We start from the raw sequence: 27,695 nt of genomic DNA on the forward strand, positions 1-27,695 counted from the left end.
TTTTTAAAAGGGTTTCTAAGATTGGGAAGAAGGTTCTGAATTAGAACTTTGTGATGAACAATATCATTTGAGTCAGTCCAGTATTTTATGTTAAGCCTTGATGTATTTAGCTTATTTTCAGTAGAAGTTTGGAGTTGATCGAAGTATGGTTTTAGTCTTGTATTTTTTCATAAATCTCATATCAAAAATATGTATCATTCTCAAAGAGATTAATACAAGGAAAGTTGCAAGATATCTATGTCTCAAAATTGTGTCTTCATTTTTCATGCTTTTATGACTTTGAGAATGAATGAAAAAGTTTCATTTAATTCAAATACAATTTAAATGAGTTGCATGTCATTTTAGTGTTGCTTTTAGTTTAAGGAATTAAGTAAATGCTTTTGTGAAATGATAGGGTCATTTAGGGTATGAAAGGGATATAATAAGTATAGAATTTGGAGGTCAAAAATTGATACATTTAATTGCTAGTCAATTAAATAGATCAATTAACATTAATTGATCTATGACTCTATTTTGGAAATGTATTGAGTAACTGGTCATTTAGTTGAAGAATCAAGAAAATAAATCTTATCTTAGCATGAGCTAAATTTTATAAATAAAAAATCATTCAAAGTTGTTGTCAGAATGGAATATAAAGTCGGTCATCACTTGTTGCAATAACTTGCCAATTTTACTACTGACTATTATTGATTTGTCATTTAATTTGCAATTCCAAGAAGTTTCAAAACCAAAATCTACTGTAGTGGATTTGTGAAAGAAAAATATTATACAAGAATTGTCAAATCCTTAGGTTGACCCACCTTGGTTTAGCATATCCTAAAGAGTAGATAACATTTAAGTGCTTTGTTAAGTTGATCCAAACTCAAATAGGATGTACCAAGCATGGGAAGTAGCTAAGCCCTAGGTATTATGTTATTTATTGTTTCCCTGGTATTAATTTTAAATTTGCTAAATTAGTTTCACCAACATAGGTAACCCAGAACTGCCCTCCTGGAACATCAACAACCAATTCCTAGATATAACATTTCCATACTGTGACCTTCTCCATGAATGGAGAACCAAACAATGCAATAATGTTGTCTAAGTTCCAGGCCAACTTCATAGGGATTTTCATGAAGGTCATAATGGTTTCCTTATGGATAAAAACCAAAACATCCTAGTTAACCTTCCTAATGCACTTGTGATGGAAATCACTACCTATTTATACATTCATGGATCAATTTAGGACATAACACAAATGAAGAGAATGTAGTAGCTTCATCAAGTCCACTATTAATAGTTTTCTCCAAAAAGGGAGACTAGTCAAGATTCTTATCTCTTTCCTTGAAATTTGAACTAGGTCATAATGGGTTAGGGATGTATCTCCTCATTTAGGGAAAGAGAAAACTAAACTGGACTAATTTTTTAAAAAATTGAAAAGTAGTTTTCATGATTGTCGATGGCACTAGGGCCTTAGATAAACCCAATTAAAATTAAATTTCAAACCTTCTAATCTCACTAAACCCAATTTCCCACTTAGATAAAGAAATTTCCTCAAAATTCCCCTCCCTATTTATATGAATTATAACAATGTCCTCAAACTCATGTAAAAGCTCTCTATCTGTAAAACAAAGTTCTCTAAGTGCCAAGCAGTAATCATGTTCTGCCTATTTGCCTCAACAACAACCATAGAATCCCCTTCTACATGTAGCTTAGCCACTCCTATTTTTTTGGCACACTAAATAACCAACATTGTAGCCTTCATCTCTGCTACATTATTGACTCATATTCTAGTCTTTTAGTACTAGAATAAGAGTTTCCACTACATGATTTTAAGCTATAACCCTTGTACTTAACAAGCTAGGGTTCTCTTTTGTAGCTCCATCAAAAATCACCTTTACCTACCCTTCTTTTGGTGCCTCTCATTTAACTACATCCACCTCATTTGTTTTACTATACCTCTACTATCAACAATATACATTCATAATCTTAATACCTGACCATTGTTTCTAAATCAAACTATCAAATTTTGAGAAGGTAACCATGGATAGGCCACCCTTGAGGGTATCAACACTCATAAACTCTTCAATTAAGTGGTTTGTGCACCACAATAGATTCTCCAAGGATTCCTCTTTCTCCTTAAAGATGTGCTTGTTCCTCTCCTTCCAAATCCCTCACATCACAATCAAAGGAATAACCTTCCAAACACTGGAGAAAACAAATTTCATGATAAGCCTTGGCCATCATTCAAAAAAATATTTTTATAGTAGGCATCCATGGACTTTTCCACCCTAATCCACATCTTACCATTTCCCAACATGTCGTTGCTTCCGAATAATTAAGTATAAGATGATCAACCAATTTGTCATGTTGTCTACACATAAAATGTATACTCAAACAAAAAACCCCTAATCTGCTCCTCTACTCCCCAATTGGAATTCTTCCTTGCATGACCAACCATGTAAAGGAATTAGCCTTTGGAAGACAATCCTTATACCAACACAAATCACCAACTTCAAATTTGTTCTCTCCCCTTCTAGTCAACACACCATTCCCCAACTTCACTGAGTACTCTTGCGAAGAAGAATCACACCAAAACACCATATCTTCCTTTTGTAGTCTACAAAATTTCCTATTCTTAAAAATATTACTTAACATCTCTCCTTGTTATGTTGACAACTTGTCCACTCTACTAGTCTTCCACTTCCAACCTCTACCTAGAGGGCTCTCCACCTCCATGTAATCAACTACTTTATCCCCCATCACTCTTAAAGAATCTTTTTAATTTCCACATATTATAGAGAATTAACCAATATCGGGTAACAATTCCAAGAATCCTCCCAAAATTTAGCCCTTAAACTATTCCCAACAATCCAAGATATATGGTTTGTGATAAAAAAATTATGACATTAAAAAATTCCATATAGCTAAACTTGTTGGAGGATTTTGAATAGTCAAAAAATTGTTAGCTTCTCTCGATCCCAAGTATTTTGCTTGGAGGATTTTCACCCATAATTGATTAGGGAATTGATAAATGCTCCAAATGATCTTAGCTTTGGGAGCCTCATTAATCACATTCCAATCTCTTAATCCAAGCTCCTCCTTGATCCTTAAATTTACAAATATTCTTCCATGCTAATGAGGAAGCTTATCCTCATCCCCTATTCCATTCCAAAAAAAATTCTCATTTTGTGCCCTATCACCTTAATAATTTCTTTGGGAATATTCAGGCACATCATAGAAAATATAGGGACAATAGGAATAATAGATTTTAATACCAAGATGTGGCCTATAGAAGATAACCCTCTTCCCTTCCAACCTTCCATATTTTTTAGGCATTTATCTACAAGAAAATTCCACAGGTCAACCTTATTTTGATCTTGAAACAAAGGAATCTCAAGATTTCTACTCAAAAGAGAGTCACACCTTATGTCAAGAATTATACAAATAGCCCTTTATTTGTGCAGAGAGGTTGTAAAGAAGAAAACCTCAAATTTCTTCCAATTAATCTTTTGTCTGGAAACTCTTCCATAAAAATCAATAGTCTTCTTCATAACCCTTACCTCTCATTCCAAGGCTTCATTTGCTAAAAAAGTATCATCCAAAAACTGAAGATGTTACACATGCTCAATACCTTTAGCCACCTTTACACCTTTTCAGGATCCATCCCGTCTCCTACAAACAACCAATTTGCTGATCACTTTAGCCCTAATAATAAATAGGAAAGAGGAAAAATGATCACCTTGACAAATGCCATTATCCGAAGAAAAAAAAACTTGCAAATTATCATTTACTAAAATTGAAAAATAAGGTATAGATCTACAAATTCTTACCCACTCTACCTATTTTGAATCAAACCCAAAATTGACTAATACTTGCAAATGAAAATCACGATCCACCTTGTCATAAGCCCATTTGATATTCAACTCAATCATCATTTTTTCTAACTTCATAATCCTAATAGAGTGGATAATTTCATGAGCTATGTTCACCCCTTCATAGATGGAATGACTTGGGGAGAAACCACTTTTCTTAGTTGAGATATCAACATCTAAAACCTTCTTCAATATATTTTCCATGAATTTTGAAATAATCTTATACATTGTGTTACACAGGGCAATTAGACTAAAATCCTCAAAAGCTTCCACAAAATCTTTTTTGGGAACCAAAGCAATAAATGTATTATTTAAATCTTTCAAAATAAAACCCCCTCTACGGGACTCTTCAACAACCTCCAAGATGTCTACCACTAAATATTCCCAAAAGGCTTGAAAGAAAAGTGTTAGAAACTCATTTGGTCATGGGGTCTTATCTGTACCAAGCCCCATAAATCCTACCTAACTTTCTCCATTGAAACCTTTTCCATTAGCATTTTATTCTATTCTACAAAAATTCTATGTGGGATGCCATTAAGCACTCGGTCAACCTCCTCACAATCCACAACCTCTTCTTGTCTCTTTCTTTTGAAAAAGGTAATAGTCTCCTCATTTGTCTTCTCTAAATTATGTAAAACCTTACTTGCTCCATCCTCGATGTAGTAAATTTTATTACGAACCCTGCGCATCTTCATTGAGTTATGAAAAAATTTATATTATGGCCACCCTCATTTAATGAAGTCTCCCTTGAATTTTCCTCCAAAAGATCTCTTCCCTAGATAAGACCTCCACATACTCCTTTCTTAAAGTTTTTTCTAGTTTAAAGTCGTCTTCATGTATCCCATTTAATATAACATTGTAATCTAAATTTTTAAAATATTCTTCTAGCTTCAACTTTTGATTGAAAATATTTTAAAAGTGCTCCCTATTCTAGATATTCATTTTTTATTTCAAAGCTAAAATTTCTTAAAGAAAATAAAGGGTTTATTACCTTCCACATTAGGAGAGTTCAACCACCAATTCTTGACCAGATTTGAGAAACCATCTACTCTCGATCACATTGCTTTAGACTTAAAGGGGTAACTTTCTAGAGAATAATCCTCTTGTAGATGCAAACCAATTGGAAGTGATTTGAGCCATGCACTAGTAGGATTTTGGCCTAACATATCCAACGAAAACTAGCCCAATTTCCTGCTAGAAAAAACCTATGTAATTTCTCTGCTATGGTAATAAAGCCTACCCTTCGATTAGTCCAAGTAAACTTCCCTCTAAATTGAAAGTGATATCAAACAACCCATTGTCCACGACAAAGTTGCTAAAATCAACTTGACTAGGAGATAGCCATCCTCTTTTGCCCTTCTTTTCTATTGGATTGAGGATGACATTAAAATCCCCCCCAATGAGACAATTTTATCAATCAAATCTCACAACACTCCTAAAAGAATCCTCCAAAGATCTCTTTGAAATATGTCCTAAATCAGTTAATAAATCTTGAACAAATTAAAAATTTCTCCCAAATTGAGCTAACTCTCACCCATTTCTTGTGATACTCTTGGTGAACCAAATCTAAGACCACCATATATTCCTTCCACAACACACCCAAACACCCAGATGATCCTTGATCCTCCATCCAAGAGCTTTTCCATCTACTAAAACATATTTTCATCATATCAAAATTTTCCTATTTAATTTTTGTTTCTTGTAAAAAAACAATATTAGGTATTACTTGATCAAACCCACACTTGATCAAGTGAAACATGTTAGGGGCATTGCACCCCTGACATTCCATAATATCAACTTCATTGCATTTAGGAGGAGGCAAAGCCTCATCCCGATCTAAGTTTACTCTGACCAACAACAATTCCTACTTGGAATAATTGAGTTTTTGTATTGTTACAACCTCTTTTCCTTTGTTCTCCCGCTTTGAATTTAGGATTCCTTGTCTAATACAATGTTCATTTATCACAAAGCAGAAAATCATCCTACAGACCTAAAAAAATCCTCATCATGACCATCCTTTAACTCCACTTCTGATTTAGATTCCACAATATCTCCATTGGATTCCTTGACTGAGTTAAATGAACTTTCCAGATTTCTAATAGAGGAAATTTGGATGTCTTTAACATTACCAAACCCCATATCATCATCTTCTACCATACTTTTCTTCTCCCCATTAGCCACCTACTCCCCTCCTTCTTGACCTTACTTTTTTGGCTTCTTCATCTTACAAGACTAAAGAGCTAATTGTCATTGACCATCTTCTATCAATAACATTTTTCCTTCTAGGCTATGCCATAATTTGTGAGGTTGTGGCTCACCCAGGTTTTGGCCTAAAACTCATTTCCCTGTTTGAAGGGAGAGAGCCAAAATTTCCATCCTCTATAACTAGTCACTCCAAGCCCTCCGAAACCTTGTCCCCTTCTGAATAAACTTGCTCTAGGATACCCTCCCCAATCAACCACTCTTTAAGAGATCCCCCATCTTGGCCTCATTCATGTTCAAACATAAGTTCATCTTTTCATTTATTTTCATCTCCCACTTTAGCTACTGAGCCTTCATTAGCTATGATATCACACTCCCATTTAACTACCCTTTCAAGATGTTCCTTATAGGTTGTTTATGCCTACCCACAATAGCTTTCTAATAGAAAAACATCACACCTAAATAAAATTTTCTCCACTAGTTCTTTTCCTTTAACCATAATGACACATCCCTTTGATTCATGTTCTTCACTAAGGCATTTTAGGAAAACTAGTAACTATTCCTCTATCAAAAGGGATTGTTTCCACATCCCTTCAGATGAGTCCATTTCTACCATATCTAGCATCGAATGTCATGCTTTCCATTCAATATAGATGCGAGGAAACATCTAAAACATTACACTATCCACCATCTCCAAAAATTTTATAGATCTTCCAAGCTTATTCCCTATGAGAATATAAGATTCATCATTACAATACTCCTACAACAAGTTTCTCAAGCCTACCTAAATTGGATAAGTTTGAATAACCTCCTTCATTGGATCAAAGTTTTTCACCCATGGTTCATATAGAAACCCTTACCCTCAAGCATATATGGGCCACTATTTAGAGTGTAATCTCTATCCTGGGCACTCTTGATAGTAACCATATATAAAAGCCATTTTCCTAAAGCCCTTAACTTACCCCCATTATTTGATACACAAATTCTTAACCTTTTTATAGTCAATCATCCCCCTCCCCATTTGAGGAGTGTTCAATGTTGTTTGGAAGCCACCATTAACCACCCATTATCGTTGGCCACCCGTAGGCAACTGCAATATTTAATATTTAATATTAAATATACATACTAGGGTATTTGATACTTTAGAGAGTTCTAGGACCTCTATAAATAGAGGCTTTATGTAATGTATTTGGCAAGGGAATATGATTAGTTTTTTTTGTGTATATTTTTCTTTCTCTTTGTCTTCAGAAGCGGGGGATGAGATTTTGACTACTACAAGAAGAGGGAATCTAGGAGTTTTCATTGCATGTCTAAATGAGGGGTGCACCTATAACCATAAGTGATATATATGGGTAGATTTCCCTACATTGTGCCACACTGAAAGGGCATATCGATATACTTGTAAAACTAATTTAGTTTGGAGAAAATGTTAGGGTTGAAGATGTAGAGGGTCATACTACACTGTTAAAAGTGGAAGGAAAGAAATTGTTCACTTTTTGATGGGTAAAGGAGCAGAGATTAATGCAAAATGTAGTCAAGGAGAAACATCTATGTACATGTTAGCTTCCATGGGATATGCTGGTATCTTTAGGTGTCTACTTAATGAGGGAGCTAACACAACATCTCTTCATCATAAACCCATAATCCCAACCTTAGTCTTGCATATTCGAGACACATTCTCTTTACAAAAATAGACCATATGTCTACTAGTTAAGAGTTTTCAAGGTCTCATTATATAGACATGTCAATTTAGATTTTGTAGAGCTAGAAATGTTATTTGAAAGGTTCTGACAAAGAAATTATCCATGATTTTTTAAAATTCTTAATTGACATTTTGTTTATAACATCATACTAACTTGTGTTCTTCTTTCCAATTATTGGGTCCAACTTGGATTAATTTTTGAATTAAAACAAAGTGACTACTTTTGCATTGAATCGTACTTGACAACCATTGCTAGCTTTCTCATATGTATGGTTGGCGAAGATTAGTGCTAATTGCATGATTTATGGGAGATAACAACTTAATTGTAAGTGTTCTTGTACATATCCATTTGTTACTATGATAAAGCTATTACTAGCATCTATCCTTCTCGTATCTTTTCATCTCAAGAATAATAACAAGTCTTTAGGGTTAATAGGTTATAAATGGAAAATATAATTTACTACACAAAAAGTTTCTAATTTAATTTCCTAAAAAAAAACTAATTTGTCTTGAAGACCCTATAGAATTTTATTCAAAATGAATTGCCTGTATATTAAGACAAACAAGTAAGATAAAAAAATTAAAAAAGTAGGAAGCATATTGGTTGGTTAAATAATAGAAGCCCACTTAAGACTAAAAACAAAAGTTGAACATTCAATCAAATTTTAAGACTAAAAAAATGATAGTATTGTTAGCCATTTTTTGCCCCTTGTTTGTTCCAATGTTGCTAGTCTCATGAAACACCTAGGGTGATAGCCATGCCCTACGTTCTTTGAATTATTTATAAATGCCATGCATGCACAAAAGGGATACATAAAACTTTGGTTATATATTCTTTCTTTATATTCCTAGATTCCTTAGCTATCTTTCATATTGTATGTCAATATCTCTATGAGTATTTCAAGTCATGACAGTGCAAAATCCTTTCAATTACCTTGTCACTCTAGTTTATGATCTAACTGTTAGATGGGTTGCAAGGATGCAAAACAACCAAGTTCATAGTTAGTGTGACTTTATAGTGGTTGGTGCTAATGGCTAGGTTCATGTTGCAAGGGAGTGAAAATAGTCAACCGCACAATGGTAGTTACGAAGCTACAACTGATGGTTATCGCATCTTCGCATGCAATTAAGGTTAACCTAGGGTTAAGACTGCAAAGCAACGAAATGCTTTGGTCATATTTTTGTAGAGTTAAATGCTAAAATCTAGTTTTAGGTTGTGAGGAAGTGACAAGTCGACACCTATCCCCATGGGCCCCTCTCTTGTTTCCAAGCAATGTAAAAAAATGTATCTTCCAAACAATCATATTTAAACATATCAACATCTATCACTATCTTTCTTTTCAAAGTTGCATGAAGATTAGCCAAAGTGGGAATATGAGCATTGGACATGTGTCTTGTTGGGCCCAATTCATAAGAGATCCTTCATTGCATCGTCACAGGGTCAAGAGGGAGGTCAATGTGATCGGTTTTTGAAGGAGTGCCTTGTCAAATAAAAGAAGATAAATTGAACCAATATCACTTCATTGAAAAGCTTTAGTCTTTTAAGTTGTGAGGATGTGATGAAGGTAGTCAAGTGGCTATCATTGTTTTGCAATAGTTAGGAAAAGGAAATAGTTTGTGATTGCAAAGTGGCAAGAAATAGTTAAGTTGGTCTTCGTAGCCTCGCAGATCAATATGGTCAATAAGGTAAACATGTTTCAATGGTGCGAAGATTAAAAATAGTAGTTAAGGTCACTATATCGCAACATCGCTCACAGTAAAAAAGACCCTAAGTTCAAGTCGTGAAGTTGCTAAAAGGGAGTAGCAACAATTAAGTCAAGGTGATCGCATCTTCGTATGAGGTTAAGATTGAATTGAGATCAGAGTTGTAAGACAATGAAAAACTCATGGTCATAGTATCACGCAGTTAGGATTTGAATGAAGATCTAAAGTTGTGAAGTTGGGAGGAGTGTTTAACAATTAAAGGGAATAATCATCACACCATCGTAAGGGCTCAAAATGAAGTGGTTTAAGTTGTGAACATGCAAGAATGTGATTGAGATAGTTAAGGCTTGGGAATTCATAGCATCGTGAGAGTTAGGGTTAGCCCATGGTTAGTGCTATGAATTTGCAAAACACTTTGTTCACATCTTCATTGGGTTAATGCGGTGGTTAGATTTTTGAGTAGTGAGGTTACAAACAAGGAAAATGTTAAGACCAAGGCGGCTAGCGCAACATCACAAGGATTCATTGCAATTATGATTTTTGGTTGTGAAGCTAGGAAAAGAGTTGGCAGTCATCCAAGGCAGTGATCGCAACGTCATGTAGTTAAGTAAGCCTTGTATCTAGTAGTTACGAAGAGGCAACATAGTTAATGATAAAAGGCATTGTAGGTATAAGAAATGTTAAGTTCTAAACTATCATGAAGATGTGAACCAGTCAGTTGATGGTCATCGCAAGGTTGCATGTGCTAGGGAATCAAAATGATGGACAATTGTGAGACATCGTATGACACATAAAGGGTTTGGCATAGCTTTGCAAGGTCATGCAGTCAATGAAAAGATATGGTCACAAAACTATGAAATAGTTAAAATGACCCATCTAGCAAGGTCACAACCATAAAGAGGATATGGCCTTTAGTGTTTTGATCTTGCGATAAGTTGTCATTGTAAGATCATAAGAAAGGAAATGTCAAGTTGAGTAGGCCCAGCGCATGGGCATAAATAAATCAAGCATGTGCCAATATGTCTTTGAAGACACAAAATGACAGAGGGCCCCCAACCAATCAAATTTGAGAAAAGTACAAGGCATGCAAAGTTGAACAAGTTATATCAACGTTCCATTAAGGTGGCTGAGAATGCTAAGTTTAAAATTTAGATTTTCAGGAAATAGGAACTAGCATTGGTCAACCAAGAGAGATGAGCATTGGTGCTTGATCTATACAATGATGATGGAGATCTGATCTTCAAGGTGAAGTAATTTAGTAAGAAACTTAGATGAAATGAGGTACATTGTGTGACCCATCATGAGGAAATTCAATGTCTTGGAGACACATTGGAGAGATGTAGACTCTGCCAATGAAAGCATTTGAAATTCTTAACAGCCAAGGCAGTGGAGGACAAGTCAAATTAAATGAAAGACTTCTACAGCAAGTGTCACCATGTTGATTTTGCAACTATTGTCCTAGTTTTGTCCAAATACAAAAAATGCTTGAGTATAACACTATTGATATCTCTGTATTCATTCTTTCAATCAGGTTTTGACATGTGTCCTCCCATCTAAAGCTTGTTGTAATCCTTCCCTATTTAAGGATTTCCAAGATGTGGAGTGGAAGTTCTGATTTTTATGTAGAAGTAGTCTTGACGTGACCTCTTAGGAGGTCTTCATGATATTTTTGCAGATTAATTTCTAACCAGTTTTCTAAGAATTTTCCTTAGGGAAAAATTCACCCAAGACCAAGGAACTCAAATACAAGCACAAAATAGACCAGAGTATGATCAGAATAATTGTATAGTATTCAATTCCACGCACAAGTACATTAGGAGTGCCTATATAAAGGCCTCTGAGATGCATCTAGAATGCCTAGGAATCAACATCATGATAAGTCATACAACCAGGCACATGTCCACCGGATATGAGGTATCCTCCATTATGCATAGGAGTAAGTGCGATGATGAGAGGATAAGCCTACAATGGTATAGCACTCAAATTTATGTTGTAGACAACATGTGCTAAATTAGGAGTGCAAATAACTATGTTGTCTACATGACAACTTAGTGAATGATGCATACTCCAGTCTTGTAGACACCATGTGCTGAATTAGAGTTGCGTACTTTTGTATTGTCAACATGACAACTCATAAAGGTATGCAAACTCCTAAGTGTCTCATAAAATAAATAATAAAATAATGCATTAATCTAAGTAAACTTAAGTAAAGTGTAAATAGTAAATACCTTTTTAAATAGATCTAAAAATGACCATACCTGGTTCGCAAATCGGTACCTTCAAGTCCTAGTTTGTAAATTTTTTTGCCTCATGATCGACTTTTTCCTAGGGTAGGAAAATTTATAGTCAATCTTCATCGAATCGTCACTCTGGATGTAATGGCAAGGTTTGCTTTGGCTCTAGATGCTCCTAATTGTTGCAAATGCTCTAGATCTGAATTGGGTCCCTTCGAGAGATGAAGCAACAAGGTTTCCAATGGCTTTGTGATGAGAATCACCCTCAACTTTGATACCATGTAAGAATTTTCCTTAGGAAAAAATTCACTCGAGATCAAGGAACTCAAACAAAAGCACAAAATAGACCAGAGTATGATTAGAATAATTGTATAGCATTTAATTCTATGTACAAGTACACTAGAAGTGCCTATATATAAAGGCCTTTGAGATGCATCTAGAATGCCTAGGAATCAACATCATGATAAGTCATACAACCAGGCACATGTCCACCAGATATGGGTTATCCTCCATTATGCACAGGAGTAAGTGCGTTGATGAAAGGATAAGCCTACAATGGTGTAACACGCAAATTTATGTTGTTGACAACATGTGCTAAATTAAGAGTGCGAATAACTGTGTTGTCAACATGACAACTTAGTGAATGATGCATACTCTAGTGTTGTAGACAGCATGTGTTGAATTAGAGTTGCATACTTTTATGTTGTCAATACGACAACTCATAAAGGTACACAAACTCCTAAGTGTCTTACAAAATAAATAATAAAATAATGCAATATAATAAAATAATGCATTAACCTAAGTAAACTTAAGTAAAGTATAAATAGTAAATACCTACTTACACCAACAAGTTTGATGAGTATTATTGTGCTACTCTGAAGCTAGAATAAGGAACAGTTTGGAAGCCCTTGTTGTGTAAGCCATTGATCTGATGTAACTTTCGTGATTTTTTTTTGAATCCTCAAGTTTATGTCTCAGTTTTTATTTGCAAAGTGAATTTTGGAATACTTATATATGTTACAAAATGATTAAAATGATTAAAAGGATTAAATAGCTTTAAAAAGCTAAATGATTAAAAAGATCTTTTTAAAGCTACCCATCATTTTTACCATTTTTGAATATTTTTCAATCATCTAAAGTTTGTGTGGACTTTTTGATAAAAATAAAAAATTGTAGCAAGCATAAAGGTTGGTTCAATAGTATAACAATCAATCAAAAAGGAAAGTTGAACAATGAATAAATTTTTAAGACTTAAAAAAATTGATAATATAACAATAGACTTCAAAAAAATAAATTAAATAAGAATATGAGAGCATAATCATAACATTCTTACAATAAAAGTAAAAGAAAAGTTTGCTACTCAATTCTCATTTCTTTTTTAATTTTTAATTATTTGGTGATATAAAGACATGTCATATCAAAAAACATTATTTCAAAGTATGCATATTAGTGACTACAAAAGTTAAGAGAACATAAACTTTACTATTCAAGTAAAGTACCATATATAAGTTTTATGAAAATATTAAATGATTAAAAATATATGTTGAAAGCTATCCATCATTTTTACCACTTTTGAATTTTTTTCAATAATCTAAAATGGACTATTTGACACAATAGATTGAGGAAGACATAAGACAGGAAGACATAATATTATAGACAATGATTCAACAAGACATCTCTAACTAATGATACATTAGACACTAAGAAGAAATTAAGTTTGGAAAAATAAATCAACATTTATCTACCTAAAATATCTTTTAATCTTGTTTTAACTCTTTGTTCTCTAAACCTATCTGCTAGCTATTGAAAGAAACTTGCCAGTCTATAAATTCGTTATATGCTTGGCTTTAAGTGAGCACAAATCTCACCTGAGGAGCCTCTTCCGACTTTGTAACAAACTGAAGCCGTTTCAATTTATCTCGATACTCCACAACCTTCAAAAACTCGGCATAGGTTTCACGCTTGTCATCACCGTCAGGAAGCCCATCCAGTGCGTCTTTGAGAGCTTCAACTGCAACAAACTTCCACCCATCTTCAGTTCGGCTCTGCAATTCATGATAGAGATGAAGGAACGGCCATATTTCCTTTGCCTTGGGTCGTACCATGTTCGTAACATGTGCTTGAATCTGCATCAGAAACGCAGAGCCCACAAACGATCCATAAATTCTATTTGTATCGTGTTTCTGCAAACTATCTCTAATGTCATCTCTGGTCACAAGCTTAGCTAACTTGAGAACAATGTGGAAGGGCAGATTGCGGTTGTCAACAATCTGTGTGAGAGCATGGCGTCCTTCGTCTGAACTGAGATAAGAAATGAGATGGGTCGTGGGAATCCCATCTTGCTCATTCAGCCACCTCTCCATTTGTCCTTCAGATTGAAGGTCAGATGTGTAGAAGCGGTTATCGGCCATGGGACTAGAGGATTTCCAGTTAGAATTTCTGTTGTTCATATTCCTCTGTCTACTGTTGCTCTTGAATGGCTGTGACTGTGAACCAGACATGGTGATTTAACAGCTAGAAATCCAAGTAACTCCTGAAATAGAATGCTACAATCCTCCCAGTTATATGAAACACTATTAAAGTAGCAGACATGATGAGGAATAAAAGCTTTACTTGGGAATGAAGGCATCGGCCATTTGTTCCACTTTCCTGAATACCGAGCACATATTTTATTCTTATACCGAAAACAATATATTTTATTCTTATATTACATGTACGATAGCTTTCTATAAAGCATTGCATAGGCAGCATATATTTTCTGTCACAAAAAGCGTACGGTACTTCGAGCTGTTGGGATTGAGCTGTAAAGGAAAATGCCCACTTATTATTATTATTAAAGCCGTGAACAGGGATAAAAACATTTGATTTTATTGCGGGGAGACTGTGTTTCGGAAGTACGGCAGCTGCATCATTGGGTATCGTCCGCTTTTTAGTTCCATAGAACTCTTCAATCGGAAGGAATAATTAAAGCATGTGGAAGAGGTGTAAAGGATCTACAGGACTTCGGTTTTAAAGCATAAATGAAGTTTTAGATAATAGAATACATGGCGTTTATTCAATAGTATTTGAAACTCATAGTATATATATGGAAGCTTGTTTCATTAACTAAACTACAATCAACTAAAAGACAATAGAGAACGCACTCCTAAATTATTATTTGACATCTCGATTATTTAAATTAGTTGTTGATGATTTGCTTATGTGACCTAAAAAGATTTTTTAAAAATAGTTAGTTGTGGAGGATAGAATGGTTAAGATTATCTAAAGTATTGGTTTTTAACAATGACAAATTTGTTTTCTATCATATTAGTACAACATTTTTTTATTTATGATACTTATGATTTGCAACACATTTATAGAGAAGGCCGTGTGGTTGCTAACTCTATGGCAAGTTTGGGCTTGCATGTCTAAGGTTTAAGGTGTTGGCAAAACATGACTACCTTGCAGCAAATATCCCCACCTTTATGGAAAGGGAGGAAAATAATTCACATAGGGGAGAATGAAGTTTAATTATAAAACTACAATTATCTTTTTAATTGTAATGATAATTTCAATGAGGGAGTCACGGATGAGTTATGTTAGGATGAGGATTTCAAATGAGTTGAGGAAAAAGACGAAGGATTTGAGTAATAACTAGAAGTGGAGAGGCAAACTAATAATGAGACCTTATGGCAAGCTTATAGAAAAGATTAAGGTTGATTTTGTTAGAATTGGATTAATTGGTAAGGTGGGAATGTTTATAATTATGTTTGATTGGAGAGGTGGTGATACTCACATGGCAACCTTGTGGAGAATTGACGAAAACTTTATCACCATGCCCAATTATTATTATGACAACTTAGGACATTTTGGAATTACTGATACATAGGTTGCTTCTATTCTGAAGGAGATTTAAAGTTCTATCTTGGCTTCCAGTGTAAGTATTTTCTTAAGTCTATAAATCTCGAGATTTCAGAGTGCTTTGGTTTGGAGGAAGATATGGGTGGCGATATCCTTAGAGTTAAGCCTACCAATACGCGAGGAAGCCTTGCACTTAGATTATGCTAAAAGAGGGAGGGTTGGTTCCCTTTATGGAAGTTATGACAAGAATTACACTTTGCAATTTGTTAGTTCTTGGATGGATAGGAGAATGACAATTAATGGGATTTCCTTTTAGGTGAATGAAGAAATTATTGCTATGGTGACGAAGCTTTCGATGGAAGGAAGAAAGTGGCAAAAGGTGGCTAAATTTTTAGATGACATGAGCTTGAAAAATGTTTTTAGAGATGAGGAGGAGCCAAACAGACATAGAGGTGGTTTCCTTCGTGAAAAAATCTCTGAACAATGGAATGAAGTATGCCCGATTATTATGCAATAGCTTACTTTGGAGAGCAGATTTGGGGTTTCCTTTATTGAATCATTTCTGTAATCATGCTATATTGCATATCCCTTTTCTGTTGCATAATTTTGAAGATACAATTTTAGATGTTAGGGACAAAAAGAGAAAGGGCACAGAGTTTACTATTCTTCATTAGGGGCTTCTTCTCTGCCTGTATAATTTCCATATTGTTGTTTGCCCACCTAGGTGTGTTGCGGTTGAGAATATCTCAACCCCACAAAATCCTCTAAGACTTGGTTGTGGTAGTGGATCTAGGGCCCCCACCCCCAACCTTCACCTTCCCCTACCCTGTTGGGTAACTCAAACAAAAATAAACTTGTCATATCTGGTAGCCACGTTGTTGGTAAAAACCCCAAAATTGAAAAAATAGTGGATATTCATCTTGGGTATTTAAAAGAGGAGATTGGTGGAGGCCATAGAAGGCTAGGAAGATTGGAAAAAATCTAGGCTTGGAAATACACATTTGGAAGTGGATGAGGAGGAGAAAGATGTGGATATTGGGGAGGAGACCTTGGATTCATTAGAGGTGAGCCATATTAGGATGGAAGATGTGAGTAAGGATCCCTCCCATGTCTCTGCTAGCTTTACCATGAAGCCTTAAAAATTCATTCATGACTCACACCTAGGTTCGCAGAGCTCTAAGGATATCTCACCTATGACTACCTTCTCCCTTGGGAGGAATGATAAAAAATATAAAGATAATTTTTTTTTTCAACCCCCCCTATGTTACATGTTAAGGAGAAAGATATCCCCATAGGGAACTGTGTGGATTTCCAAAGTTTGACTGGTAATGTTGTAGATACTAGTAGGGAGTTAAATGAGCTCAAAGCCAGATTCTCTGCTTTGGACAAGAGCTTGAGAACCTTGACCAAATTTGCTATGAAAGTGAGTCTTGTTGCAACCACTATACTTCAGCTATTGTTGCAAGAAAGAAGACGACGACCTTGGTTCAGAAGATTCTAAATTATCATATGGGTTCCTCGCTAAAGACTAGGATAGTGTGTAGCTTGTAGGGAAGGTAAAGGAGAAGGCTAAGGTTTAGGCCTTCTAAGGTTTCTATTTTACTTTTGGTTATCTAGTTATGCTAGCATGTTCCAGCTTGTCATACTTTATATTGGCCTTGTATGGCTTTAAACTTTATATTTTTTTTAACTCTATGTGTTAGATAACTGTTAATGTGGCAAAGTTAGTTTTGTAACTATGCTTTATCTTTATAGTGTTGATGTTATGGTTATGATGAACTTAATGTTGTGGGTGACTCATAGGCTATTTTTATTTTTTATATTAAAGATTAAGGGTGGTTTGGTGATATTTCTCTAGTGGTTGGTAGTTTGTTGGTTCTGGACTACTATTGTATTGTTTAAGGGCCAATCCCCTAATTTTGACAGCTTTAATATGATTTTTTTTTTTTTTATTACTTCCTGCAAGGTACTATAGGGGAGGCTCATGCTTGAATAAGATTGTCTAATTTTTATGCATTAATTTTCTTTCCAATATTCATTATACGCAACTTGCTCATACTTTAAACAATTGTAATAAATAATTATCCATATTTTATTTTCATTGGGTTGTGACTTCTTGAAGGGAGTAGCATACACATACCAATAAGAGAGAACACATCACCATCTAAGTCTGCTAGCAGACAACAAATAAAAAAACCAATTTATTTAAGCCTCTTGATGAACACATTGTCTAATACATTTTGACGTGCATATTTTTTGCATTTTCAATGTAACACAATTAAACTATTTTTTTTCTTTTTCATTTTTTTAAAATAATTTTTTTAATACGATTTTTAGTTCAATTGTTTTTTGGCAGTGTACTATTAGGGCCCATTGGGCAGCGGGAATACAAGTGGAATAGGCATATGTAAATTCTTCAAATTTTGAATTCTTTTTTTGGATGCGCCAAATTAGAATTGGAATACGAAATAAAATAGGAATACTTATTCCAATTTTGGCCCAAAAATGAGGTTTTGCGATTCCACCTAAATAGGTGGAATTAGAATACGTATTCCTATTCCAATTTTATTTATTTTAGAAAACATAAATTTTTGGGTCCATGAATTCCCCATCAAATTTTGGTTGAACCAAATAGAGAATATGTACCCCCATTTGCTAATCCAGAATAGCTATTCCTATTCCCGAAGCGAAATGGACCCTTATATCATATTTTGATTTCACAATTTATAATGGTAGAGAGTGTGGAGCTTCTCTCATCATTGTAGGGTTTAATATTTGTCAATTTTTTTGGTTGCATATGAGTCTTGCTATTTCAAAGAAAGATGAAGAGATTCATAGACTCCTGTTTGCCAAGAAAACATGTGTAACACAAGCATTTATTTTGACATTTTTTGCATGCAAATGATAACTTAAAAAAAAAGATGTTACACACACATTCCTCTCTACCATCTAGTAAGTTGCTCAAATTGGTTATTCTATACTCTCTTTTAAAAAAAAAAATCATGCTTATCACTGTTTTCTTTTAGATTATTGTTTTCTTATAGATTATTGGATCAAATTCACAATAGCTAGACCTCAATGAAAATATATTGGTCCACTTCAGCACTAACCAAAAATTCAATCTCTAAATAAATTTTCATGTAACACGATGAAAAACAATATTACCACATCTTTAAATATTTTTGTTTCATTCCAATGCTCGTTGGCAAAATGATCAACTAATTTTAACTGATGTCTATGCAATATAGATGTTTGCCAATTTTCTATTGGCCAAAACAAGAGGCTTCACATATTTTCATGCTAGAGAAGGCATAGATGTAGAGGGAGGGGAAAAAATTAGTCTTGGTTTTACCATTTTTACACTAAACATTTCTAAATGTGTCAAACTCAGAGGAAATGAAATGTTATGTGTTGTTTCTCTTGCTAATGTTTCCTTACCCTTTGTTCTCAATTTGAGAGGAATGAATATTTGTGTTAGCTACAGTTTGATGTAGAAAACCTTTAATCAACAAAATTGTGGAGTTGAACAACTTGATAGAAAAATTGCACATTTCCTTAACACTTTAGTCTTTTCCATTCATTGATGTCTTTAATGTTGTTTAATAACTTTCTTTGTTAGATAAGATTAATCCAAGACACATCTTCTGACCTAGGTAAGCATAATGTCATGAGCTTTTATGTAGATTTCTTATTCTATTTTACCATGGAAACTTTCTATTTTTTATGTATCTTGTAATTGTCTATAATAGGCCTGGAATTTGAAACTTATCAAGCACGGGTCTGGAATTTTTTTTGGTTTATTGTTAAAGGGCTTAAGGCGAATAGTAGTTGTAGAGATATCGCAGAAAATGAAGTTCAAATGCTTATTATTGAAGAAGGGGAGGCAAAAATTGGCAGAATTGATATGGGTGGGGACCTGAATAGGCTGGAGCCCATGAAGATAGAGAACTTCAAAGATAGGATGGCCACCTAGTTTCTGCTGAAAGAAGGGGGTTTTTTGTCCTACATGCAGTCGATGGTGGGGTACGATGAGAATTGCACCCTCCAATTTGTCAATTGGTGGAGTGAGCACAAGGTCACCATCAATGGAATCACCTTCTAAGTGATTGAGGAAGTGATTTCCATGGTGACTGGCCTTTCAATGAGGGGAAAAAATGGAGAAAGGTCACTAAAACCATAGACAAGGCTAGTACGAATAATTTCTTTGTGGAAAATGAGGAGCCTGTTTGATATAGATGAGGGTTTAAAAGGGACAAGCTGCCAGCCCCATGGGACGATGTGTGCTTGGTTCTCATGAGATATATGACACTAGAGGGTAGGTTCAATGTCTGTTACTACTACCATTTCCCTTTGTTGAATCATTTTAGAAATAGGGATTTCATTTCTATCCCATTTTATCTTCTGCATTCTCTTGAGGATATTAGGGAAAAGAGAAGTAAAGGGAAAAACTATACCATAATCCATCAAGGCCTAGTTTTCCACCTCTACCAATTTCACCTTGCCATGTGTCCCCTAAGGGTGGTGGTGGTTGACAACTAGCACCACTGTCAGAATTCACCCTCGAGCACTAGTACTAGTACTAAAATTCACACCCCCCGCCCTTCCCCTTGTCTGGAAAACAAGAAAAAGAAAAAAATTGATACAACCGTGGAGCAAAAGGATAATAAGAAGATAAAAGTTGAAAAACCCATTGAGGTGGATGAAGAGGATTCAGAGGAGGAGGCTAGAGGTAAGGAAAGGAGGAGATCTGGAAGACTTGCCCAATCCTAGGCAAGGCATAAATAGAAATCAAATAGGTTCAGGGTGGAGGAGGTTGAGGAGGAAAACTCAAAAAATAATAAAGAAGAAAGGGAGGAGGAGGAAGAAGAAGGTAAGGAAGAGGTGGAAAGAAGTATAAACTCGGAAGATAATTTTGTTGATCATGCACAGACTCAGGTTTCTGCTGGTAATGCTGTTACCACGAAAGTTACACATGTGTCCGCAAGCTTTTCCCTCTAGCCCATAACCTTCTGTGAAGAAAGTAGTAAATTTGATACCTCCCCCATAACCATTTCATCCCTGACCAAGGAAAATTCTAAGGTTTTTACTAATCCAAAGGTTTTGTAGGATAAAATCCAGGTCCAGAAAACCGAGGAAACAAGGAAGGTGGAAATAGAAACCAAGGAAGTGACCGAGGAGTAGGTGGAGCAATATGTCAAACTAGAAAAGAGGGTTAAAGTTTTAGAGGAAGGGTTCTTTCCCTTCTCTAAATTTAACCTCAAAGTCACCCACGCTATGGTCACCACCCTCCAATTGCTAGCGCAGAAAAAGGAGGATACTGAAATGGATATGGAGGACCATAAGTTGCTCTTCGAATTCCTTGCTGATGACTGGTCTTGAATTTTGCTGGCTGTGAAGGGGAAGGAGAATTTTTTTTTTTGAGATTTTTAGTTTAATGGGATCCTCAGATCCAAGACTTTTATCTTTATCTATTGTTTTTGGTTTTCCTAGTATTCAGCTATAATTAAGACTTGGTGTTGGCTTGTTATGCCAATAGTTATCTGGATGAACTTTCATAGTATTAGATCTTCTGTACTTTTTAGTTTAGTTGTTCCTAGTATTATGTTATTTAGTTTCTAGTTGAAGGCTCTTTGGTTTTTTGAAGTTTTAGTTAGTTTTTTGCTTGCTATTGGACATTGCTAGTAATGTGCTGGTTACCAGCTTTTTTCTTGTAAGGGTTGACCCCCTAGTTTTGGTCGCTTTATATTTCAAAAATAGGCCTGGAATTTGACAGTCACCCCTGCCTATCAAGTGGATTTTTTATGACAGTTTGGTGATATGAATGCCTTTCATTTTATGTTTTAAGATATTTATTGATTGTCATTTTTTATCTTAATAACTTAATATCTAATCAATATGAAGTATAACTTAGTAATATTCACAAAAATCTCATATCAAAGTTTGTAAATTCATTCATTTTATAAAATAATATAAATTAGTAATATTCACAAAAAATCTCATATCAAAGTTTCTAAATTCATTTTTTTTATAAAATAATATAAAAATCTAAAAAATAATAGAAATATATGTAAATTAAGAATGTTTCTAAGTTTATATTTTGCATACTAATATTCTAAATTGGTAAATTTTTTGTTTATATAGTGTATTTTAAAAATATTGTCTATTATGAATTTTTATAGTTTATTAATAAACTTAAGTATCATATTGATGGTTTTATAAAAACTTAACCTATCAACCAATACGGTCCAACAAATATTTAACTTGTCATACATGGCTAAAAAGTGGAAAACGGTCAATATGGCCATCAAATTCCAGGCCTGGTCTATAACAGTGGTTTTGAATCCTCTATTGCAATAAGAAAGCAAACAAACAATTAAGAGTAAACAACTACAAAAGAGGAGATAGAGCCCCTAGAAATGGCTTCCTTTTCCAATGCATAACTCTATTAATTGAGTACAAATTTGAATAAATTATGACACTAATTAATTCATCTATTTGGTAAAAATGGTTGACAATTGAACTTATAGGTAGTGGAGTCTTTTTACTTGAGTTGAAATTGTTTAATTGTTAATGTGTATGGTGTTTAGGATGTAGGTAATATAATTTGATGACCATTGTAGGCTACTATCAATGTCTCTCCCATTGTTTAAATTTGAGAAATTAATGTCCATTAGGTGGAGGGATTAAATTTTGTCTTAAATATTAGTGTGCTTAAACTTATTCTTAAACTAAATGCACAAATGAATATAATTCTCATGTTATGAAAAGAGAATGTGCTCAAAATATAAATGATGAAGTACAATTCTCATTACAACGCCCAATGTCTCATGTCTGACTGGTTTCTATATGTTGCTCTGGGTAAGTGCACCAAGTTGTGGTGCCAAAAGGGGGGTATAAGTGGACACTTTTCTTTTCTTTTCTGAAATCAGCAATTTCTAGACTTCAACAAGAATTTAAAGATAGTTACGCTCAAAATTTTAAGATATGACAAAAACAAAAGTAGTAGTCCTTTGAATCTAGTTTCTAAAATACTAATATTTTTTTCAAAATGGTTTAGTCTTAGGTCCTCAAAAAAGGGGGCCACAGAAAGTGGTATTGTTTATTTCAAAAAAACATAACACAGTACAAAGTGTGGCTCCCTTAAAATTTTAACTCTTTTTTTGAAATTTTTTAATCACTCTGGTCAAAACTTACCTAACACTATGTAGTTTATCCCAGATTTTTTGGGTAATTTTATAATGTGTATTTTTTTTAATGATTTTTTAAATTAGACACATCTTAAAAACATGAAATATCTATGTGCTCCCCCTAGAAATGATTGAGAACTAATCTAAAATCAAAACTTTTTTTTTCAAAGTGTGTAAAATGGAGTCTAGTTTCTAAAATACTAAGTTGTTGCAAAATTCGATGAACGAGCTAAAATTTACAACCCAATTAGTACATGTTGGTTTTTGACAAAAAATGGACATACATTAAAAAGAAATTATAGATGAAAGGCTTGAAATAGTTCAAATAAAAAATAAATTATATGGTTATATAGCTAATATAGAGACCTACAATGTCATGTAACCTGATTTTATCGATGCTCAACCATGAGGAAACTTGAAGGAGAGCACACAAGAAAAATTAATTATTTTTTGAATGTTTGCAGCAAAACACGTCTCAGACTAGTTTACAGACTCCAAACCTTTGGGTTGGATTCCCAAGGCAAAACCAAACCTTAGGCTTAGTAGAATGCAAAGCTTTGAATAGTGCGTGCACTTTATAGCTTGCATGTGCTATTTAAAGCTTTTTAAATTTAAGTCTTAATAGAACATGAGAGCTTTAGTGCACACATGCTATTGAGACCTAAATAGTAAATAGAGAGGGAAGGAGAGAGGTAGAGCAAGAGCAAGAGAGAGAGGAGAGGGGGGGATGGGTGTGTGTGTGTGTGTGTGTGTGTGTGTGTGTGTGTGTGTGTGTGAGAGAGAGAGAGAGAGAGAGAGAGAGAGAGAGAGAGAGAGAGAGAGAGAGAGTAGGGGATGAAAGAGGGGAGAGAGAGTAGGGGATGGGAGAGAGAGGAAGTGTGAGAGAGAGAGTAGGGGTGGTAGAGAGAGTACGAGATGGGAGAGAGAGATTGAGAGCAAGGGATGGAAGAGAGAGGAAGTGTGAGAGAGAGTAGAGGTGGAAGAGAGAGAGTACAGGATGGGAGAGAGAGATTGAGAGTAGGGGATGGCAAAGAGAGTAGGTAGTGGGAGAGGGAGTGAGAGAGGGGGAAAGAGAGAGAGGAGGATGGGAGTGTGTGTGAGAGAGAGTAGGGCATAGGAGAGAGTGTGAGAGAGAGTAGGGGTGGCAGAGAGAAAGTAGGGGGTGGGAGAGGGGAGAGAGAGAGAGTAGGGGATGAGAGAGAGAGAGAGAGAGAGAGAGAGAGAGAGAGAGAGAGAGAGAGAGAGAAAGTGTGAGAGAGTACAGGTGGCAGAGAGAGTACGGGATACGAGAGATAGATTGAGAGTAGGGGATGGGGGAGAGACAGAGAGTAGGTGGTGGGAGATAGAGTGGGAGAGAGAGAGAGAGAGAGAGAGAGAGAGAGTAGGGGATATGAGAGGGGAGAGAGATGGGGGGATGGGAGTGTGTGTGTGTGTGTGAGAGAGAGAGAGAAAGAGAGTAGGGGATGGAAGAGGGGAGAGAGAGAGCAGTCTAAGAGAGAGAGTAGGCAGTGGGAGAGGGAGAGAGAGGGGGGATGTGAGTGTGTGTAAGAGAGAGAGTAGGGCATGAGAGAGAGTGTGAGAGAATAAGGGTGGTAGAGAGAGAGAGTAGGGGATGGGAGAGAGAGAGTAGATAAGGAGAGAGAGAGTGAGAGAGAGAGAGTAGGTGGTGGGAGAGGGAGTGGGAGAGGGAGAGAGAGGGGGGGATGGGAGTGTGTGTCTATGAAAGAGAGAGAGAGATTGGGGGATGGGAGAGGGGAGAGAGAGAGAGTAGGACATGGGAGAGAGAGTAGGTGGTGGGAGAGTGAGTAGGAGAGGGAGAGAGAGAGGGGGGGGATGGGAGTGTGTGTAAGAGAGAGAGTAGGGGATGGGAGAGAGAGATTAGGGGGTGGTAGAGAGAGAGAGTATAGTATGGGAGAGAGAGAGAGAGTAGGGGATGGGAGAGAGTGTGAGAGTGAGAGAGAGTGGGGGTGGCAAAGAGAGAGTAGGGGATGGGAGAGAGAGTGAGAGTAGGGGATGAGAGAGAGAGAGTAGGTGGTGGGAGAGGGAGAGAGAGAGAGTAGGGGATGGGAGAGGGGAGAGAGAGTAGGGGATGGGAGAGAGAGAGTAGGCTATGGGAGAGGGAGAGAGAGGGGGGATGCGAATGTGTGTAAGAGAGAGAGTAGGGGATGGGAGAGAGTGTGAGAATTTGAGAGAGAGTAGGGGGGTGATAGAGAGAGAGTAGAGAGGGGGACACATAGATAGAGTGAGAGTGAGAGGGAGTAGGAAGTGGGAGAGGGAGTGGGAGAGGGAGAGCGTGAGAGAGAGAGAGAGTATGGGATGTGAGAGGGGAGAGAGAGAGAAAGAGAGGGGGATGGGTGTGTGTGTGTACAAAAGAGAGAGAGCAGGGGATGAGAGAGGGGAGAGAGAGTAGGTGGTGGGAGAGGGAATAGTAGAGGGAGAGAGAGAGGGGGAGATGGGCTTGTGTGTAAGAGAGAGAGTAGGGGATGGGAGAGAGTGTGAGAGTGTGAGAGAGAGTAGGGGATGGGAGAAAGAGAGAGTGAGAGTAGGGGATGGGAGAGAGAGAGAGAGTAGAGAGGGAGAGAGTGAGAGAGAGATAGTAGGTGGTGGGAGAGGGAGTGGGAGAGGGAGAGAGAGAGGGGGGATGGGAGTGTGTGTGAGAGATCTAGAGAGTAGGGGATGGGAGAGGAGAGAGAAAGGGGATGGAAGTGTGTGGGTGTGTGAAAGAGAGAGTAGGGGATGGGAGAGGGGGGAGAGAGAGAGAGTAGCCCGAGAGAGAGAGAGATAGAGAGAGAGAGTAGGGGATGGGAGAGAGAGTAGGTGGTGGGAGAGGGAGTGGGAGAGGGAGAGAGAGGGGGATGGGAATGTGTGTAAGAAAGAGAGTAGGGGATGGGAGATAGTGTGAGAGAGAGTAGGGGTGGTAGAGAGAGAGTACAAGATGGGGGAGAGAGAGTGAGAGTAGGGGATGGGAGAAAGTGTGAGAGAGAGTAGGGGATTGGAGAAAGTGTGAGAGAGAGTAGGGGATGGGAGAGAGAGAGTGAGAGTAGTGGATGGGAGAGAGAGTAGAGAGGGAGAGAGAGAGTGAGAGAGAGAGATAGTAGGTGGTGGGAGAGGGAGTGAGAGAGGGAGAGAGAGGGGGATGGGAGTGTGTGTGAGAGATCTAGAGAGTAGGGGATGGGAGAGGAGAGAGAGAGTAGGGGATGGGAGAGGGGAGAGAGAGAGCAGGGGATGGCAGAGAGAGAGTAGGTGATGGGAAAGGGAGAGCAAGAGAGAGTAGAGCATGGGAGAGGAGAGAGAGTGAGAGAGAGAGAGTAGGGGATGTGAGAGGAGAGAGACAATGAGAGAGAGTAGGGGATGGGAGAGAAGAGAGAGTGAGAGAGTAGGGGATGGGAGAGAGAGAGTGAAAGAGAGTAGGTGATGGGAGAGGGAGTAGGAGAGGGAGAATGAGAGAGAGAGTAGGGGATGGGAGAGGAGAGAGAGTGAGAGAGAGTAGGAGATGGGAGAGGAGAGAGAGTAGAGAGAGAGAGTAGGGGATGGGGGATGGTGGGCTAGGGAGAGATTTATTTTCACATAGTGTGTATGCACTATGTGAAATAACCAAAAAATGGTCATAAAGCAAGTTTGGGTCTCTGCTGATCCATATTCTGCTTTTTGTCTATTGTTCTGATAGAAAACATGAGTTTCAAGCTATTGGAAGTTAGCAAACACTATTTGAAGACTTTTTGAAGCTAGCAAACACCAATTTTAATCATTATTTGAAGGCTTTTTGAATATTCTTTCTATAGAAAAGGTTAGTGCAGTTCTTTTTAAATATTGTTTGTTGATATATAGAGACAAATTTGATTATAATTTGACATGTTTAATATATAATGAATTCATTGGAATTTGTATGTTTGAATGAATTGTTATTTGGAAATGGTTAGAAATTTGGCAAGTTGTTTGATATATATTGTGTATTCATTGAAACAATTGTAATTTTTATATGTATTTGAATGATTTGTAATTTACAAATTGTTAGTAATTCATATGTTTGAATAATTTGACATATAGAAATCATCATCATGCCATGAAAGAAATCAAAAACTCAAACAAAGGAAGAGAGGGAGGCAGATCTGGCAATTAAAAGAGATAAAATGAAACTACTACATGAACAAAGAAAATTGCAAAGCAATAATGAAGAATTGACTTTCAAAGAGGAACAAGAACCATCAATACAAAGAAACAAAGAGGAAGAACTAGAAAGACAAAGAGAATGAATAAGATTGTTACGCTCAAGAAGACAATTGAATTGTAAAGCTACACCATCTTCCAATGTTGGAGTCATATCATCCTCTCATGTTGAAGAGACACTAATTTGTAGATCTGAAGATGTACACACTCCATCATGTCATGTTGAAGGCACAACATCAACATATCAAGTAGGTGATATTCCATCTTTTACATCTTATTGCCAAGACACATCATCTTCGGTTCAAGGTACACAAAACACTTAACCTTATATTGATGTTCAAAATGTTGAGTGAATGGAAGAGATTATAACACCTTCTAGAATTCATTTTAGAAGACCAAAATATTTGATTGATATTGATACTAACATTTTGAAATCAATGCCTAACAAGATTAGCAAGCGTACTTGTCAAAGAAAATTTAATCATATGTGGAAATTATTCTTTGAAGAATTAAATATTACAGGTCAATGCCAAGTATTTGTTGAAATGATGAGGAATTTGAAACTTAGGCCTATCATGAAGATTCTTGGGCTAAGAACGATGGATGATTCAAATAAAAAAGCATTGTAAAGAATCTAATGAGTGTTTATGACAAAGTGGGTTCTAAATCATGCACCAAAGATAGTAATATCACAAGATGAGTACTTACATCAATAATAGTAAGTACCCAAATGCAGAAAGCTTGACTCATGAGAAAGAAAAGAAAAAAATTGAAAATTGGTAGAGGTACTCTAAGGAGAGCCATG

The 27,695-nt window shown here is 36.2% G+C and overlaps 1 protein-coding gene across 1 annotated transcript in view; it reads right to left on the minus strand.

Moving 5' to 3' along the window:
- The window catches only part of LOC149569385 (uncharacterized), a 41,345-nt gene extending 27,061 nt beyond the window's left edge, over positions 1–14,284 (minus strand). The window contains exon 1 of the mRNA XM_089822106.1: positions 13,565–14,284. Within this exon, the coding sequence (XP_089678232.1) occupies positions 13,565–14,197 (633 nt within the window). The 5' untranslated portion in view covers positions 14,198–14,284. The remainder of the gene's footprint in view (positions 1–13,564) is intronic.
- Positions 14,285–27,695: the final 13,411 nt, after the last annotated feature.

Source organism: Cupressus sempervirens, chromosome 3 (assembly GCF_028749045.1).
Source record: "Cupressus sempervirens isolate cs-2001-9-10 chromosome 3, ASM2874904v1, whole genome shotgun sequence".
In the NCBI taxonomy this organism is placed as follows: Eukaryota; Viridiplantae; Streptophyta; class Pinopsida; order Cupressales; family Cupressaceae; genus Cupressus; species Cupressus sempervirens.